Below are 20560 nucleotides of genomic sequence, written 5' to 3' on the forward strand. Positions count from 1 at the left end.
GCTAGGGCTGAAAACGAATCCAATCGAGCTGAACCTTTTTAAGTTCAGCTCAGGTTTGTTAAGGTACTAATCTGGCTTGAGTTCGATTCGAGCCTGAAAAATTTGGCTTGAGTTCGGCTTGTTAAAAATTTTCAAAGCTCGGGTTTAGCTCGGTCTGGTTCATTAAGGTACTAGTTTGGCTTGAGTTCGGCTCGGGTTAGATTCGAGCCTGAACATCTTAGCTTGAATTTGGCTCGTTAAACTCAAACAAACCGAGCCGAGCTGAATCTAAGCTGGAATTGAGCTCATCAAGACTCGGGTTTGATTCGGCTCGGCTTGTTAAACTCAACCGAACCCAAACTCTCTCATTGATCGTATAGAATTTGAGAGAAAAATAAGTATTGAATTATATATAAAACCTTAAATTTTTTTATATTTACAAATTGACCCATAAAGAATTATTAATTATATTTAATTATAGGTTCGCGAGCCTAAGCGAATCTAATACCGTTAGGCTCAGGTTCGGCTCATTTGCGGAACGAGCCTAGAATTGAGGTTCAGGTTCAGTTCGTTTAGCAGATGAATCGAACAAGCTTTTACCGAATCGAGTCTCGAACAGTTCACAAACGGCTCAATTTATTTACAATCCTATTCAGGGCATTGATGCCCCAATACCGGGTGGGGCATCACAGTCGGAGCCCACGCACAATCTTTTATGGAGGTTGCTACAGCCACTGACCCAATGGGTCTCGGAATTGCACCGATAGGTATGCGGGGTCCATTATGAACTTTGTATGGATGATTTGAGCCGTTCAATAATTTTAAAAAATAAAACCAAATGGAACCGTGAAAAATTAACATAATCCGATATGTATAGATCTTTGATCAAATCATCTCATTTTTCATCTAATCTTCCCATTTTTTCCCGATTTTTCAAAAATTGATGAAAGTTTAGATTGAGCATTCACACACACCGGACCCGTTGGTGCAATTTCGGTACCCCTTGGGTCGGTATCCATTGCTCTGGCGTTCTTTTATATACTCCTACTTTGCTTCGCTCATATTCGAACGCTAACAAAAACCCTACTGCGTGCAAAATATCCCAGAGCAATTCTCTCCATGGGTACGCTCTCTCTCTCACACACACGGACACACACACACGCACTCTTTCATACTTTGCTTCGCCCACATATGTCCATTACTGGTTCGAGTTATTGGTCTGTAGACTTCCTAGAAAATCTAACTCTCGGTAATCTGAATGGAAGTTAATTATTTTGCGGAATTAAGTTCAAGCAAAAAAGCTGGGCTTGGAAGGCACTGTATTTTTGAATGACTTATTTCAATTGCTTTACTTTCTTTTTTTTGCCAGACATCGAGGAAGATATCCGGGCCCTGCAGCTTGATTCATCGGGTACAAATTTTCTTATCGATTGCGGTTACGTTTGTTGTTCTTTCTCTTGTAGCTTTGAATGATTGATACTGTATATCTTTAATTCGATTCTTTTTGTTAAACGGGCCGCTAGTGAACTTTGGGATTGGTCCCAAGATTAGTTGAGGTGAGCTTATGCTAGCCTCATAAGTCATACCTGAGTCGTAACAAAAATATGATTTTTTGTACCACTAATGATGCTCATACTGTTTATTACCATAACAGTTTTAAAATAATGGTATTATGTTGGTGGATTTTCTTTCAATTTGATATCTTTTATGAATTATGATGATGTGAATGCTTGATTGAATTGAGCAGAAGGTAATGGTGTGATGGCTAATGTCGAAGATGTGAAGCCTCAAGATGTTGAGAAACCTGGTAAGCCAAAGAGTGTAGAGGTAGCATGACCAAATTGTTCAGCTGTGTGATTGGTATTGAACTTTACAATGTTGTTTTTAATAAACTTTGAACGCCACTGCACCTTTTTTCTGCAGGCATTACTTATTTTCATTGTTGGGCGGACTCTCTAAATGCTTTTCTTCATGATCCATGCAAATTAGGCAAAGATATCACATTGCCATTTCTATAGTTGCATTTGAGATTCCTATATCTTCCCTTTTTCCCTTTAGTTGTTTAAGATCAACTGGTATCATGGAAAATAGCAATCCTTGAGAGTCTTGTATGTACTCCGGCTGCGTACTAGTACTGCATATGGTCTGGGTAAAAATGTTTACTCCTCCCTCATGCGAGGCATTTAACTTAGAAAGTTGCACCTTTATATCAAAATTTTGATTGTCAAAATCTCCATAGAGTGTCCTATTATTTTAGGGTAAAAATGTGTTTGGTAAAAACTTAGTGTTGATTAGAAGAAATTGTTTGATACAAGAAGATGAAATCTATTACTTATTCCTTATTGGTGATTTTTATCTTTCAACTTTTTGTATTTTGGCTGCTTTGGTGGTGGTGAGGCTGTAGTGTGGAGCAGAATGGAAGTGGTGATGGTGGTGGAACGAGGGTGGTGATGGTAGAGTAGCGGAGGCGGCAATGGAGGTGGTGGTACTCCTGTACTGGTGATGGTGTGGTGTTGTAAAGGTGGACGGTTGGTGGTGGTGTAAATGTGGAGGGGTTGTGGTTGTGTTAGACTAGTGCTGGTGGTGGTGGAGTGGTAGGCTTGTAGCTGCAACGGCATCGATTGGGTCATGTTGGTGCTATATATAACCAGTTAAAAATTCAGTCAGCATTAATTAAGAACTTTACTACTTAAAATCATAACGTTTAGCCTTAGTTTTTAATAGGCATTTTATTTTTCAAATGATATACTAAATCTGGTTATCAAATAGTTTAATTTACTTTTACTTTACATATGCAGTTTTAAGTACTGAATTTAGTGATATAACCTTGCTTATTTCTGCAGTATCGCGTGTCTAGTTCAATCGCATTCATGTTGTTCATCCACAGCCAACCAAACTCAATGCTTAACCCTGTAGGACAATTGTGGCACTCCACAGGCCACAACAGTCCCGAAAGTTAAATCCATCCTCTTTTGCCCCATTGAAAGCCACACTCTCTAGTTGCCCCTAAAGTAGTCATATTTGCCAACCTTCCAGCCAGTAAAACAAGCTACGACCAATGCAAAAAATTTATTCTGATTGCTGTCTGTATCACTGTTTGGCTCGTTAATAGTGGGGGAGTGTTTCTTTGACTTGTCCTATACGTCACCGAAGGTAGGGTTGGGACATTACTGAGTTAGCCAGTTCTAGTCTTAGGAAAGATCAACATAAGGTTGTACTTTTTGTAGGCTTGGTTGGATTCTTAGTGCTCATATTTAAGCTGTAACCAGGGAATGGAGAGGTCAGCTAGTTCATATGTGAAAACTGTACAAGTTAAAGATCCCCTGTTGTATTAGTTGGTACTTGCTATATGCAACCAAGTTCCCTAGTTGGGTAAAGTGTAAACCTCTTCACCCAAACGCCCACCCCAACAATATAAGAAGGAGAATAACGACTTCTAGAGGTCTCGACAAAAAGACAAGAATAGGGACAATGCATATGTGATTTATTTTATAATTTTTGTCTATCTGTGGTTGGTTTCAGATTTGAAGGATGAGGTCAATGTGACCTCAAAGCCAGTGACAATTGAACCAGAATGCACCTCAGAAGGTCATTACTTTTTCTGCTTACTTCCCCCCCCCCCCCCCCCCCCCCCCCCCCGGCCACACATATACGCATGCACACATGCACGTACTCACACACACCACTACCGCAGGTGCCTTATTATGTCTACTCCTACCATATTTTCATGGTTATGTTCCTTTACTTTGTTTTCAGTTAAACATAAGGATACTGGAGATAAGATGGAGGACATCAGGAAGCGGCACTTGAATGTTGTATTTATTGGACATGTTGGTAGGTTGATCAGATTTGGCGTTGTAGTCATAATATATGGGGCAGCCTGACATAGATTTTTGGCTGGTAGACTATTGATTTTCTCGTAGTTCACTTATGCTAATACGCTATTGCACTCACAAGTGACTTCTATGCTGCCTTCCCCCCTCCCCTTGTCGTTACGTTGGTGCATTGTTTATGCTAACTTTCTCTTCCTACAAGGCTGGGATTTGTTGACTTTCGGAATCCTTGTTGAGTCAATCTTTCATTCTTGGTTTCCAACTCTTTTGGACCTGTTTGTGTACGTGATATCTCATGCCTGCCTGCTTGTCACTGTAGTTGTTGCCATCTAAAGGGTATGGAGTTAGTAATGGAAACCATACACCTTTTTGTATAGCTTCATTTGTGTCATATTTGCAGACATAGGCACATTTTCTAGAGAAATGGACTGTGAATTTGATTTGACTGGGACTTGCTCTTGTTATTTTTGGTATCTTAATCTAAATGTCTTTTTGATGTTTTATTTCCCCGGTTGATTACTTCTGAGTTTCTCACGCTTGTGTACTTCATGTTCTGTACTTCATCGGGGTTGTAGATGCGGGGAAGTCAACTATCGGAGGGCAGATACTCTTCCTTAGTGGTCAGGTTGATGACCGTACAATCCAAAAATATGAGAAAGAAGCAAAGGATAAAAGTCGAGAGAGCTGGTGAGACCATATGTTGCTTTTCAATCAAAGTTGGTTGGAATTTTGCTCTATTTGATTACTCATTATGGCAGAACATGTGAGCAAACTGGTTTCTATGAAAAGTAGTCTTATAACTCGGTAGATGCTCACGGAGTCACTCGGTTGTACTTCGTTCATTGTTCACTCCAGTGGAAGATAATGCTTTCTCTCTCTAATGAAACTTCCTCAAAAGCATGTGCATTTATATTTTTGCAGGATTGAGTTTGGGTTTGTTGAGAGAGAGAGAGAGAGAGAGAGAGAGAGAGAGAGAGAGAGAGATGTTTACCTCCCAAACTGAGAAATGTGGGTCTTCAGAGCGGAACTTTATCTTAAAATACGATGTTTGGGCCACGGATAATTGATACTTAATTGGATTGGAGGGGCCACCTCTTGAAATTCTTACACGCTCAGCTTTAAACATGCATTATTTGCAAGGTTTCTGAATTTTCAGCAGAAAGCCAAACGCTATAGATATACATGTGTGCGTGTATGTGAATGTATATAGTGTCTATCATAGTGAGAGGAGTAGTGCTCTAGGATCTGTACTGCCGCTGCTGTAAAAAACCATGGATGTTAGTAAGAAGTTTTTCGGAAACTATAAATGTGTAAGCTAGTGATATTCAAAGAGAAGATTAGTGCAGCTAGAACTGACCATCGATGTTTGTAAGAAATTTATCGGGAAATTGACCTTTATTTTGGATATTGGATGGTCTATGAAGTGCTTGTCTTGACACTGGTCTAGTGGTCTTATAGAACTAGTATCATATAAGTGCTTTGTCTGTGTTAACCTGCTCTCTGATTAAGATACTATTTGGATGAGCCAAGGTTTCTTCCTCTATAGATAGAAGCCCATGGAAGGGAAAAAATTAACAGCTAGTAGTTACCAATATGGGGGATTACCTACTGGTGGAGTATTATGTAAGGATGCCAATTCATTCCCTTGAGTCAATATATCATCTGCCCTTTGGAAAGTGTTGTCCATATTTGTCATTGTGGAGTAAAGGAATATCTGCCGCATTGATGCTGATCGGAAAAAAGAAAGAAATGAAATATCTACCCTATTTATTTCAGTGAGGATTCAATGTTGTCCTCATGGTCTGTTCATTTACCTTGTTTTCTTTGACTTACCTCTTGATCTTCTTTGTCCATCCCTCTAGTTTTAGATGTTTTAGACCTATATATCGTACACTGGTTTTTCTCTTTTGATTTAGCTTGCTTTCCTGATTTACCTCTTGCACTTGTTTTTCCATCCATCTAGTTTTGAAATGTTCTACAACTGTACTAATCGTTCAACTGGTTTTTCTCTCTCTTGCATAAGTACTTTTTTTTTCCCGTGCTTTTGGTGTTTATTCTAATTTACTTTTTCCGTAGATCACTTAACTTCAAGTGCTAAATAAAATCATGGGCACTTTTATGTGGCTTGTTGACCATAGTCTTGTTTGAGAGTTCTGATCAGCCGTGGCTATCGCAGTTCTCATACTAGTTTTTGTTGCTTCTTACCGTAGTTTTTAGATGGAAGTCGTGGAATGGTATCATTTTTTAGAACACGTTGGAAGCTTTGAATATCTAATGGCCATGACATGGATGATCCTTTGCTTTATTTAAATGCCCCTTTTGATCAACTTTATCCTCTATGTACTAGGTACATGGCGTATATTATGGACACAAATGAAGAGGAGAGGGTTAAGGTATATATATTTTGTTTCTAGGATTGTTTTGTTGAGGTTGGAGCATTTGCTGTTATATTATCTACTTCTAGTTCGGCAGTTTAAAAATTATGCATTCTTTTCAGTAATTTATGAGGTTTCATGTGTAAATTTACTTTAGGGGATAACAGTTGAGGTTGGAAGAGCCCAGTTTGAAACAGAAACAACGAGATTTACGATTCTGGATGCACCGGTAAATTGCCGTTTGCTATGTGATATATACACTTGTGTTATTTTGTTTTGCCTCTTTGCAATGAAAGCACCACTTGAAGATACTCATGAAGTTGGGTCAATTTGAAGGTAAAAGCCATGTTTTGTATGAATGTGGCTTTTTTATGGTCAATATTGGTGTTACGGGTGGTTTTGGATATATTACTTGTCTTATGAATTCTGCTAGCTAGTTGCTTTCGTCTTTTGTATGATTTGAATTTGAGCTTGGGCTTGCACAAGTAGTTTGTTTAGCAGACTGTGAAACTTTGTGATGCGTAATATATATATTTATTACTTTCCAAAGAAAACAAGGAAATGATTCATGGTCTAAATAAAAGCCAATACTCCCTCCGTCTTGGGGCTTGTCAATGGGCCGGATCCAATCCGACAAAATTCGAATCTGATCACCAAAATCTGATCCGATAATCTGTTTGATCCAAATCAGAAAGTCCAAAAAATAACGGATGGGATTTGGATATATCCTATCCGATCAGGTTAAAGTTCCAATCTGAAACAAACTCAATCTTTGAAAACCCCAAGTGCTATCTACATATCTACATAGGAACTTAGGAGAACTTGGCCTAACCTTTTTATTATGACCTATTTTTATATTCTGTGTTTTTTTATTTATTTAAATTCAAAACGGACAAAAATGAGCTAAATTTAATATTTAGATGAAAAGCCCCTTACTCAGGAGTCCAAAATCACCACCCAAAAATATTGCAGTAACATAAGTTCTACTCAATATTTGTTTTTGTTGAAAATTTCCGCGAAAGAGATTTATTTCGATGAAAATATATGTATAACAGTATAAGTTTCTTTTCATATTATATGCTATTTTAAATAGAACATGTATACATACACATACAAGCTGCTTTTGCTATGAAAAATTTGATCTTCCCCAACTTTTGAGTTGGATCGGATCAGATTTTCAGATTGGATATCTGATTTTTCGGATTTGGATTGGATTGCCTTTAAATGGAAATGCAATAATTGGATTCGGTCCAGACTATTTCGTAATCGGACCGGATTCGGATCATGTGATGTGATCCGGATCAAATCCAATCTTTTGGTAGGCCTATTCCGTCTCATATTGTTTGTCCTTTCTTGAGAATCATGCCAGTTTTCGGACAAAAAATAAAAAGCACTTCCGTGCATAATTTTTTTTCATTTCTTGTATCCCAATTTAAAGAACTAAATGAGATCTTTAAATTGGTGAGAACAAAGTAAAAAATTATGCATGGAAATTGCTTTAGTTTTTGTCCAAAAAGTGGCACTATCCTCGAAAAAGGACAAAGAATATGGGGTGGTGGGAGTATAAGTATTTTCTTATTGCAGGACATAGAACAACAATTCAAACTATGTCTACGTTCAGTCCTCATTTTGTATGATGCACTTAGCATGTGCAGTTGTGTCGTTGCTGTTTTTCAGGGTCACAAAAGTTATGTACCGAATATGATCACTGGGGCATCTCAAGCCGATATTGGTGTACTAGTGAGTTGCACATACTTTCAGGCTAGGGACTTTAATGTTGACTTTGGTTTCTTAAATCTCTCTCTCTCTCTCTCTCTCTCTCTCTCTCTCTCATATGTATATACATCAGGTGATATCTGCTCGAAAAGGTGAATTTGAAACTGGATATGAAAGAGGTGGACAAACTCGTGAACATGTCCAACTTGCTAAGACTTTGGGTGTCTCAAAGCTGTTTGTTGTTGTGAATAAGATGGATGATCCTACTGTAAACTGGTCAAAAGAGAGGTGCTTTGCTAGACTTTCCTTTTATCTTAGTTTTGTTGTTTAATTTGCTTTTCATGTAATACCGGTGTTCTTTCCCAGGTATGATGAAATTGAATCGAAGATGACTCCATTCCTAAGATCTTCAGGATACAATGTGAAGAAAGGTGAATGCCACGTTCTCTATTAATAGAAGTTTCTCCAGTTCGCATCTTATTATCTTAGTCTGACTATCTGGATTTTAGGAAAGTAAAAAAAGGAATCTTTGAGATGAAGTGAAACATGATGATTTGTAACATTGTTTCTTTAAAGCTGGAAATTGTCTCGGTATTGGCAGTGATGATAACAAGAACTAAATTTTTGCAATATTGTTAGTGTAAACTGGAAACCAATTGCACTTGATCTAGGCCAAAATAAAGTACTTTCAAATGGAAAATTTAAATTAAAGGAGTAAAGCAAGAATGTTGTATTCTTAAGACCTCATGGGAACAAATTTCTAGAAGTTGGATTTTTATAATTGAAGTATAATTGGAGGAATTATTTGTCCTTCAGATGGGGAAGTGGGACGTACTTGTTCCTTTCCTTTTTCCTCCTGCGTCCTATGTTTGACGCCTCTTCTTTTTCTGTCCCCTCTCCACAAGTTCCCATACTCTGACAGGATGTCAGCTGCTTCAGACTGACACGTTAGACTGTTTTTTTTTGTAGGCACATTAGACCTTACAATTTTGGGGGAAAATTCATTGGCATTAGAAGCTACTTCTAGAAATTGCAGGAAAGGGACATTTTTTCATGGCATGGCACATGTCAGTTTGATCAGGATTCACACCTAGAATCTTACAGTGTGAACTGAGTTCTGACAGACCATAAAGAACATTGTTATCAACTTGTCAAGAACAGCAATTCCATTACATGGGTAAAAGTTGCATTTCTCGGGTGATTGGTATCTGCCAACAATCCTTGCACACTAACATCAAAAAGTTTCTCCCTGTTAACATTGTAAACTTTCTGTTGAGTCCAGTTTCAGATAATATACAGGGTTAGTTGGCTGTGGTTGAATTGATTCATACGAGTCATGAAGATTAGTTTGCGACTTGGTGTTACAATATTTAGACTTAGGGACTTCAGATAAGAACTATGTAGCACAAATATGGATATGGACACGGCAGGGGCTACAAACACGGATACGGGAATTCTTAAAAATTAGGGGCACGGACACATGGCAATTTTTAAAAAAAGTTTGTTTAGTTAGGCAAACCTACATTGTAATCATCAACTATATGGGTTAGGACTCCTATTGAATTCATTATCGCCCGACAATGTATATCTTTATAAAAATCACCATTCCGTGTCCCCATGTGTGTCCTCGGTTAATGGACACGCCAAGTGGCATGTTCCATACCTGTCTCACGGTCCTCAAAGTGTCGGACACGGATATGACAACCTCTAGGAGTGTCGGTGCTTCATAGAATAAGAGCTATATAAGCTGTAAGATGAAGAAATGACCCACAAATACAGGACTTTTTGGGGGAAACATCATCGTGCAGGAACTATAAAGGCCAAAGGGTACCACATCCTTGGAAGTTGAAAGTAATTAATCACTAAATAAGTTTATTGCAGTGAAAAATGTGTTTTATAGGCAGTCAAGCTATAAAAGCCTTTGACATTCACATACTTCGCTGTCAAGGCCAAAGGCCCAAGACCTATATAAGTTGAGGCCAATGTTCTAAATGGCGCTTGGCACTAGTAGGGCGGAGACCCACCTCCAAGCAATTCGGCGTTTTTTTTTTTTTTTTAACAAACCATTATCCAATCAAACTATATTCTATGTATCCATAATGCAAAGTTTAATGTACAAACCCAAATGAAATTAAGTAGTAGCAACTAGCAAATAAGTTGAATAAGACAATAAGTAGAAATAAACGAGATCGGAGATCCCTAATGCCAAGTTCAAAGTTCATCTCGTTCCTTTAACTCTTCTCCTCCATACCCTTCCAAAACTTGATCTCCATTAGTTTAATACTATACATTTTAGGCTGCCAAAGGCCTCCAAAGACGCCGATGACGCCGCCAAGACCGCCTAGGCGGCTGCCAAACACCGCCAAACCTCCCTGGGCGCCAAATCAAACGCCAAGGGGTATTGGCGTGGCGGCAGGGCACCTCCAAGCGCCTAGGCGGCCGCCATTTAGAACACTGGTTGAGGCCATGGGAAGGAATGATTTCCTTGGACTAAATGATGATCTGGCTTTACAAGTTTTTTTGGCAGTTGTGCTGCATCTTGCTGCTCTCATATTTTATGATAGAAACTGACCGCCTCCTTTTTACCATCAAACTGCGCCTCTCTCTGCACTTCTCTCACGGTTTCTCTTGCAATGTTTTATTTTCATCTGTTTGTAAGTTCTGTATTTTCAGACGGTGGGTACTGAGTTATGGAATTTTGTTCACAATAGATTCTTAGTCGGGTTATTTCAACTTGCAGACGTTCAGTTTCTTCCCTTATCTGGGCTTGTTGGTTCAAACATGAAAACGAGAGTGGACAAAAGTATTTGTCCATGGTGGAATGGTTCATGTCTTTTGGAAGCTCTTGATGCCGTTGAAGTTCCCCAGCGTGACCCTAAAGGTCCATTAAGGTACTCTGGACTTTTGTCTCTTTTCTTTTTCCTTTCTGTGTTTTTATGTGATTGGGGAGATTTGAACGGAAATTCCTTAGCTTATCTTGTAGGCTTTTCCCCCCCTGAAATTGTATCGTATATCTTTATCATAGTATATGAAAGGGTTTGCCTGAAAACCTTTTTCTGCACTTGATTGAGAAAATTATTGGGTTTCCATTAGATTTTTTTTTTTGTGAGCGTTTTTGTAACTAGGAAGGATGATGGGTGGTTTTGGAGTTTCCTATTTTGCGCAATGGTTGGTCTATTTATGCGACAGTCAGAATCTGAATTTGTAGGTTGCCTATTATTGACAAATTTAAGGACTTGGGAACTGTTGTCATGGGCAAAGTTGAATCTGGCAGCGTACGCGAGGGTGATAACTTGTTGGTCATGCCAAATAGGGTGATTCCTCCTAACCATTTTCCTCCAAGTTCTAATCTATATGTTTTGAATTCTTGGTTATTGTTGGATAAGATTGGATGGCTTCATTCATCTGCAGGCCCAAGTTAAAGTTTTGGCCATATACTGTGATGAAGATAAAGTTAGGCATGCTGGACCTGGTGAGAATCTAAGGGTTAGGTTATCTGGGATAGAAGAAGAGGACATATTATCAGGTTTTGTCTTGTGCAGTGTTGGTAAGTTTCTTCGGATATATCATATATGACATGTTCTGAGAGTAGTGCACTTTTGTTGTTTTATTTGTTTTTGTTTAAGAAATAAAATTATCATACCCAATGAACTTAAAAGTCTAGGGATTTATAATCGTCATATATTGTGGCATTTGCCTTCAACAAGGTCCATCAGAACCTTCTATGTTTTTTGCAATGTCAAGTTTCTTGGATCTGTTCATGGCTTCATGCTGATATGATTTGATGATGGGTAAGTTACAAATAACCCACCTTGAGGTTCGCCCACGTAATGGAAAATGCATCCCACCCGGTTTGAGGTCGGATTTCATTTTGTCCGCTCCATTAGGTCTACTGTTAGGTCAACTTACCAGATAACAGTTGCAGATGAGTCCAGGAACAAAGGTTTTCGAGATGGAGAAACTAGCCCTAAGGGAACATGTGACCGTTTCTCTCCCTCTCTCCACCAACCTGATCTGCTTCACTTCCCAGGTTTTCTAACTGCTTTCATGCCAGTGACCACAATAGTAAGGAGAACACTTGATCCATCTCCCTTCCTCTTCCTCCATCCTAACCCATTTTTGCCGTTTTCCCCCCTATTTTTCGTTGCCACCATCTGCCACTCACCAAAGCCGTTTAAACCCCTTCCCACAATCAAAATAAAAAAAAATTGTATTTTTTGAAGATGGCGTTGGCATAGATTTTGGGCTATGAAGCACATACACTGACATGGGACATGATATTTAAAAAAATGGGACATTGACACAACAATTTTAAAAATGAAAGGATGCAGACACGATGGGGAACACAACAAAAATATGTATCATTTCAGTTTTAGTAGTTGCTTTTGTTATTGAAAAAGTATTGTAACCACAAACAACCAAGATCAATGTAAACATCATCAACTTTTACTTAATAAAGGATGTGCATCAATAAAATCCAACAAAACATCCAAGCGAACATCAATACAATCCTCTTAAAGGAAAACACCATCCTAATATGTAGTAACCTAAGAAGCACGGACACGTCTACCGGCCTCACGTATCCATATCCAACACATGTTGGTCACAGACATGACACTATCCGCACCCTTTTAGGACATGCCTAAATACTTGTCCTATTTTTTTATTATATTTCTTTTAATCAGACTCATTGTGGATACTCTAGGATGCATTGATGACACTCTTGGAACTTGGAACATGCTAAGGACATATTCGAAGGTTCAAATGTAATTTTTAAAACTCGGCCCAAAGTGGAAATTTCCATAGATTCATAGTCCATGTATACTTTATTATATATGCGGACCGTTGATTTGTATCTTCATAGTATTGTTCTTAATTTGATAGAAATTACTCCCTCCGTCTCAATTTATTTGTCCTTTTTGGGAGTTTGTGCCACTTTTCAATTGATTATATCTTGTAATTTATAATGTTTTAGGTGGTTTTGAAAACATTGTATTATGGAGTAGAACTAATCGAGATCTATCAAACAAGATCCATATTCGATATGAAATTCATTACGGATTTAAAGATATAACTAATTTTTTAGCCGGTTAGAATAGAACGAGGGACAATTAAATTAGGACGGAGGGAGTATGTTTTCGAATTTTATATGAGTTCATAACATACCTCTATAATACAAATACATCCTACATTCAGTCTCGCCGACGTGTCAATGTCCTACTTTTCGAAGGAATGACGTGTTCGTGTCTCTCTTGTGTCCGTATCAATGTTTTAAAAGTCGTTAGGCGCTAGTCGAGCAATCGGCCACTTTCGAGCGATTAATCGGATTAATTAGCTATTAATCGATGCATATTAATTAGTAATCGGTGATGAATCGTTAGTCGGACCTAATCGGATAGGCCTCACCAGCGATTAATTGCCGATTAATTTCTTGTTTTAGAACACTGGTCCGTATCTAGTATCAGTGTCCGTGCTTCTTAGGTAGTAAGTAGTAACTAATAAGCATCTTTCCACTGTGCTCTATCCAATAACCAACATTCAGCAATACAAGTGAAAAGAGAGAGGACAAACTGACTTAAGTCTCCCAACTTCAAGTGGACCTAATTTCTACCACTTCATCATCACCATGCTTTCGGCCACCATCTCCATCATTTGTACTCCTAGAAAATCATACTAGTCTCCTCCATAAGTTATTTAAGACGCCTAGTATTTCTTTTCCAAAATAGACCCTGCTTATGTTATATTGAAATTATGGATGTTGATTCCTTTCAGCATATTAAGGTTGTAGACAGTGAATAGAACAGAATGATTTTGGTGTTTGTTGTAATTTGATTCTTATTTGTCTTGGTATTTGTAGAATTTTGGTTATAATTTTTAACGTAGGTGCTTCCCAATGTTGAACTCCTGGATCCTGCATTAGTTGAGAGTGCATGAGCTCTTCATTTTGCAGAAGAGAGAAAAACAGAGAGTGCAGGAGTAGTTCATTTGTGGGGCTCATGCAGAGGGGAAAAAAAAAAGGATTCGTTTTCATAAGCGTGGGAATTGCAGATACGATAAGGAAAGGGATGCATGTTTTTATTAGGAATGTTGGGTTGGTAAATCTTTCATGAAACTGAACGTAGAAAAAGATCACTTTGTGGAACTCCTAGCCAGATTACCCTTTTAGTTTTGGTTCAATCTCTGTTCTTTCAATTTTTTCCTTGTCCTTGAGTTATCCTCTGATGCCTTTGGGTCTCAACTTGTTCTTTTTCGTGCAGCGAACCCAATACCTGCAGTATCTGAGTTCGTTGCCCAGTTACAGATCCTCGAGTCGCTGGACAATGTACGTGAATATTTTTTACTTTTCACTCGTTCAGACTGACTATAGGAAACTAATGGGTGGTCATTTTTCTTCACTTGAACCAAGGGTTTTACTTTTCACGTGTTCAGACTGACTATAGGAAACTAGTGGTGTTCATTTTCCTTCACTTGAACTAAGGGTTTTATTTCAGGCAATTTTTACTGCTGGCTACAAGGCTGTCTTGCACATTCATGCTATTGTGGAGGAATGTGAGATTGTTGAGCTGATGCAACAGATTGATCCAAAGACAAAAAAACCTATGAAGAAGAAAATTCTCTTTGTGAAGAACGGTGCAGTAGTTATATGTCGCATGCAGGTTAGTGTTTTCTTTTTTTGCATGTAAATTAATTCATGGAACAGAAAAACCCAGTATAGGTGCTAAGGGACATGCCTCAGAAGAAACAGCCTAGCCAAAAATGGCTGAAAACACTGGCTGCAAACAAAAACCCTGAACTCAAAAGAAAGCCACAAAATTCCGTTCTGGACAAAGAAGCCTTTTTTTGTTAGGGCTGCCCGCGGTCCGGATCGGATTCCTATGAATCCAATCCTAATCAGAAAATACAATCTGTGTCCGGAAGAAATGTCTCGCGGTCCAGTTTCAATCCAATCTGTGAGTCACGGATCAGTTCCTGTTTTATCACAGATTACATGTCATAAGGAAATAAACAACCAACAAGGGAAAAAAATAGCCTTACTACCTTGGGACTTAGGAGTATACAGCAAGTATAGTAGTATACATATAAGTGGTGCAACTGGATAAGAATAACACTTTACCCCCTAGGTTTTATATGAATATAAACTATGTCACAATAGTTACAAATATTTATAATAGTGGTGAAATCATTTACATGTGTGTGTGTATTTTTATATATAAGAAATATCTCACGATCCGATTTGGTCAATCCACGGTTACAAAATAAAAATCTGTGTTCGGACCGTGAGGCATGTTTTTTTAAATTTTGAATCTGTGTCAGACCATTAATCCACGGTTCCAATCCGAAACGTACGGATTGGTTGGGTTCGGACGTTCGGACCGGTTTCAGGGTTCACCGGATTTTTTGAGTAGCCCTAATTTTTGTGACTTTGCACTTCTCCCCGAGTAACTCATACAGGACCTGATATTTGATATCCCGTTCAGTTCTAGCTATCACACTGTCAACCACTGGGGACTAATGCTGAAACCATCCCTTTCTCTCCAAACTATGTTAGAGAGCTGCAGCCATGAAGAGTTTATTTGCCAAATGCCTTCACATAGAGGCTTTGTTCCTGGTCATTCAGCACGAGACCACAGGAAGGATCTCATTAGACTGTCCGTAGGTCCAAGATTAGTTCTATTTAGAATCCTATCAAGCAACGATTGGCAATTTTCAGCTTTAAGTCTGGTTGTGATTGAGGCACTCCCAGATACTTGACAGGTAGAATCCCTCGGGATTGCCAGGATAGATTGCAAAGCAGCCTTCTGCTGAGCATCGACACAAGGAAAAATATGCATCTTTTCTGCAAATTCGGCTTTAAACCACTTATTAGTCAAAATTTTGAACGATTGAGGATCAACCCCAGGATCAGCCCCACAAAAAAGGGACATGAAATGAGAAACGTTAAGCTCTTGACATTTAGGATTGTAAATGAAATCTCTTTGATCAATTTTATGCTGAAGCAAAGCTGTGGAAGCCTCTATTGCTGGCAAAACAGGTATGAGTAGATTGGATACCCTTGCCTCAAACTCCTTATCCCAGCAAGTTCACCATTGATAACAAAAGAAAACAAAGCTGTAGAACACACTGCTTAACCCGTTGGCTGAATTTACCAGGAAATCCATCAGAGACACGATTTCAATGAGGAAGTTTGGATAGGAAATATCTATAATTGGATTAACTTCTTTTAATTTATTTAATAAGTTTAGATTTGTTAGGATTCTGTTTCTTCTTATCCTCTTTGCATTAGGGTAGGTCATTTTGCTCATGTAGAGGCCCATAGGTAATAGTTTTTTGTAAGACTTGATGATTTGAGTATATAGAATTCGGTTTCCTCTCCCTTTACGTTGCCCTCCTTCTCTCTTAATCTTCTCTCAATCCCTTCTTTTTTCTTAAATTCTAGAATTCCAAAGCTCTGTTGTCATGGTTTTCCTGTTCTATATGAAACGTGCTTGCCAGGTGAATAACACAATATGCATTGAGAAGTTCACTGCATTTCCACAGCTTGGAAGGTTCACTCTTCGTACTGAAGGTGACGAACTGACATTAGCGTGTTATCTTATCAGTATGTTCTACCTTAATTTTGTTGGGCTAATAATTTACTTCACTTTGGTCAATTTTTGCAGGGAAAACAGTTGCGGTGGGAAAAGTTATTGATGTTCTTTCCTAAGTCAAACATTTTTGATGTGGTAGGTAGAATTTTGAATTCTTGCATGTCCTTTACATGACCAGTTGTAGACTATAGAAGTTGCCTCCCAGCCCAGTTAGGCAGGTAATGGACACTTCATTGTGAGGGTTTAAACACCACCCCCAGCCCCACCCCACTCCCCTTCCCCCTGGGATAGAGTAGATTAGGGGTTTTAAAAAGTTGTAGGTGATATACACTTTGCTCCAGGGTTTTAACTGATATGCATGTGGCCCTCTTTTCAACATCCTCGAAGGCAATTTATGTCAAATGGGAACCGTGTTGCTAAATAGTGCAGAATTATTCCGGTTGCCTTCCAATAATGGAGGATGAAATGGTTCCTATAATTTAGATTCACTTGGGTAGAAACTAGGAATAAGATACTTTGTGGCTTTTGAAGCGAAAGTGATGGTGGTTGTTAGAGCATCCGTAGTGGAATAATCAAAACCATAAGGTTGGTAAAGTTAGCAACGTTTGCTCAAAAAAAAGCTCACATTAGAATAACCAAACTTAGCAACCTCTTAGCAACTCATCAAATTTTCACCCTTAATCAAACTAGCAACATTTTGCCAATAACCAAATTTATTGGACCCCACATCTCAATCAAGTACAACCATCATTGGTAAGTGAAACTCACTCTCCACTTTGGCAAGTGGTTGTGCATTTAACAATGTTGATCACTTTATGGATTTTAACAAATGCTCTCCCCTTTCCCTTATTTTACAAGAATGCCATTCAATGTAGACCATTAGATTGAGAAGAAAAAAACTGATCTTTAGATTTGAATTTTTGCCAACTCATTTTGATTATGGGCAAAAAATAACCAATGTGGGAATTGACATTGCTAACTTTAGCAATCCCTTAAATTGATAACCAAAAGCTGATGTGGCAACTTTTGGTTCCAATTTTGGTTAGGTCACTACAGATGCTCTTATGTGCTAGTCTGCTAGAGTAATCATCATCTCTTTTACTCTGCATAAGCTGGTAGGAGTATTGTTAGGAATGGAATGTAGTTGTTTTAGAGGATTAAGGTGACTAAGGTGGCAGCCTTAAGCCCCCAAATTTTTGCCCAAAATTAGGACCCCGGATAGGTATAGACAGGTTTGTAATATATATTTAATATAGCGCTTATGTAGCAATTGAGTTGGCTGGTCAGTGGAAAAGTTTAGTTTTGCTATCCAATAGGTACATGGTTCAAGTCCTAGGGATCCCTCTTTCCCTCTTCATAAGAAGTTAAGAACATTTTTTCCTCTCACATACTCACACTACCAAAGGGATATTCTTTTGATTGTTGCAAAAATAATGAGTGAAAATTATTATTTATTGAAGCAATAAAACGAATTATGGAAAAAGACAAAATATGGGAGCAAGTAACTACCATTTTGAGGTTTGTTTGATTTTTATTTTTTCTAAAAAAAAAAGGGCCCCAATTTTATAAGTTTGTCTTAGGCCCCAAGAATCTCAGGGCCGGCCTTGGACATGAATATGCGTTTGACGAACATTTTAGCACGACACCTTTCAGAATATCATGATATGAGACATCAAGGACACAACATATGAACCAAAATTTGTACATGTACACTGGATAGTAATATGTCTAGCTTCATTGCCTACAAAACAATATTTTTACTATACTAAGATAATAAGAGTGGTTTTCTTTGTTGGTTGTATTGAAATGGAGAAGTGAATTGGAAGTCCTAATATCCATTTTGGATAACTCTGTTAAATGTACGGATTAGAGGATTTGGGCATTTTTTGATGAGTTATTAAGTTCTGGGTTCATCCTATTGGGTGGTGTTAATGCCACGACAAAAGATTGCAATTGCCTTGATTGCCCCTTTACCCCATTTTATCTCCAAGGTTGAGTAATGATGAACGCGACGCCTCTGTCCTTATATTCCTTTCTGAGCAAATATTCTACACCAAATTCTCGATTAGAAGAATCACCCTTGTCGCACACTCTTTCTTCCTTTCTATTTTTCTGCATCTGACTCTCTTCTCACCATTTTCATTCTATCCATCGAACCACTATAACCCTATTAACTCTCCCTACGTGTTCTATTTCTCCCCCTACCCATTTTCACTCTCTCGAGGCACATCCCTCCATTATCGACACACAATAACCCCACTCTATGATTGCATCTCCGCCCAAGTCCTTTTGTCATACTTGGCAAATGGCATTGACAAGTCCGCATTGCTATGCTCCCAAATTACTTTGGGCTTTGAGGAAATTGTCGGCAATAAGGGCGTTGAGATGCAAGTATTCGATTACAGTGACCGAAATTTGATTTTTAACCGCTGTTACAATCACCTTGTTTCTAGTTTCAGGTTCCGTCTCCTTTGAAAGGTGGTAGTTGTTGGGTAGCGATAGCCTCTGTAGGTAGCTGGGCAACACCAAGGACAATAGGACAAGGTGTTCTTCAAGTCAAAACACTAATAAAAGTTTTTGAACTGGTGCTGAGATTGAATGTGATGTGCTAACCGAAGTAATGATGTGCTAACCGAAGTAAAAATGAAGGGACTTGGTGTTTATTTGGTCATGAAAATGGATATTTGAGAGGAACATCTGAAATATAGAGAGAACTGATTAGTTACGGTTGTAAAACAACAAACTGATATGTTGATGAAATGTTACTTTTGCCGATAAAAAAACAAAAACAACAACAAACTGATATGGTGATGATGGTAACTTGACATTGATATAGGTGCTTTCATGATCTGGTTTAAAGAGAGTTGAAGGGGCAATTAAGGAATTTCCTATTGTGTGTCTTGGCAGCAACATTTAAGTCCCCGTCAGTAACACCACCCTATCCAATTATTTCTAGAAAGCCTAATGAGGATGAATTACTAGGTATTTAGCCACGTTGTTTGGACTTTGATCGTTAGCTTCAAGTTATTTGATGCTATCTTTTCATGTACTTAACATAGGTATAACATTGTGTAACTCAAGTGTAATTAAAACTCATCAGAAACCATTAGGACATCTTTGTATTTCTTTCAAAAGATTAATGAAATTTTCTTTTTGCCGTTCATTTAAAAAAAGAAACCATTAGGACATGTCCGCATGGGCCGTGGGCGTCCCTTGATCAGTGTCAATTTCGACATTGCATTGCCTTCTTAGAAGAGTGTGTGCTTTGTAGACTTCATCAATCGCATGTACTATTTGCATGAATAAACCTAGGCATGCGTTTGCTGTTTACCATTTGCCTGAGGTTCACATTTCCATAATGTTAAGATGCTTATTGAAATAAGTTTGACAGGCAAGCTGTACCAGTGGTGCAACAATTTTTAAGGAAACAAATCAAGCAGAAGTACAGAAGGGCCTTCTACCCACATTTATGAGCTTGCATAGATTATGATACAGCATGACATACTATAGCTACTCGTGCCGATTGTAACATGATTTGTGTCGATTGTAACATGATTTGTTCTTGATTTTGGTTGATGGTGTATGATTGTAGTTCATTAATCCCTATTTAAGAAGGTTAAACTTTGCAAGGGTAGCTGTCGACTTATATAGACTGGATGCTGGAGTTGCTAATGAATGAGTCATGCAATGTGGTTAAAATAGATATGTACACAATAACGATACCCATTATTGTTCCGACGACTCTTCTTGCTTTAGTTATTTCAAAAGCTCAGGAACGAATATGTGCTGAATAGAAAGATTCCTGTTACAAGTAATGAAGAATCACGGGTTGGAGTCCATTGATTTCCTTCCTTTTTGTGGATTATTACTTAAAATTGTTTGAGTTTGGTGATTATATGCAGCTTTATGGGCTATAGGAAAAACAAAAGGGCGGGGGGCGCGACATCTGGTTGTCTTTTATTTTTGATTGTCAAAAGGGTGGGAGGGGGCGATCAGCATAACAACTCCTTTGGGTGTGACCACGGGGGCTTTCTGCCCGCTAGTGGAATGTTCGGTTTGAGACATAGCT

General features: G+C 38.4%; 1 protein-coding gene across 5 annotated transcripts; it reads left to right on the forward strand.

Annotated features, from left to right (window-relative positions):
* Positions 1-1004: 1004 nt before the first annotated feature.
* On the forward strand, positions 1005-20356 carry LOC131310595 (uncharacterized). 5 transcript variants are annotated; one of them, XM_058337707.1, is made up of 19 exons: positions 1005-1102; positions 1349-1390; positions 1727-1786; positions 3502-3567; positions 3736-3813; positions 4388-4499; positions 6160-6205; positions 6345-6416; positions 7865-7927; positions 8037-8191; positions 8270-8334; positions 10644-10794; positions 11112-11217; positions 11315-11450; positions 14161-14225; positions 14395-14559; positions 16397-16469; positions 16564-16626; positions 19875-20356. In XM_058337707.1, exons 1-18 carry the CDS (start codon positions 1099-1101, stop codon positions 16605-16607), a joined length of 1503 nt encoding a protein of 500 aa, XP_058193690.1. In that variant the 5' UTR covers positions 1005-1098; the 3' UTR covers positions 16608-16626; positions 19875-20356. The 5 variants fall into 5 exon arrangements, 4 of the variants coding, with proteins under 4 accessions (XP_058193690.1, XP_058193686.1, XP_058193687.1 ...); XR_009195268.1 differs by lacking the exon at positions 1005-1102 and adding an exon at positions 1123-1228 and having other exon boundaries at positions 16564-16709; positions 19883-20356; XM_058337703.1 differs by lacking the exon at positions 1005-1102 and adding an exon at positions 1123-1228.
* The last annotated feature ends 204 nt before the right edge of the window (positions 20357-20560 follow it).

This window comes from Rhododendron vialii, chromosome 12a (assembly GCF_030253575.1).
Source record: "Rhododendron vialii isolate Sample 1 chromosome 12a, ASM3025357v1".
NCBI classification, from domain to species: Eukaryota; Viridiplantae; Streptophyta; class Magnoliopsida; order Ericales; family Ericaceae; genus Rhododendron; species Rhododendron vialii.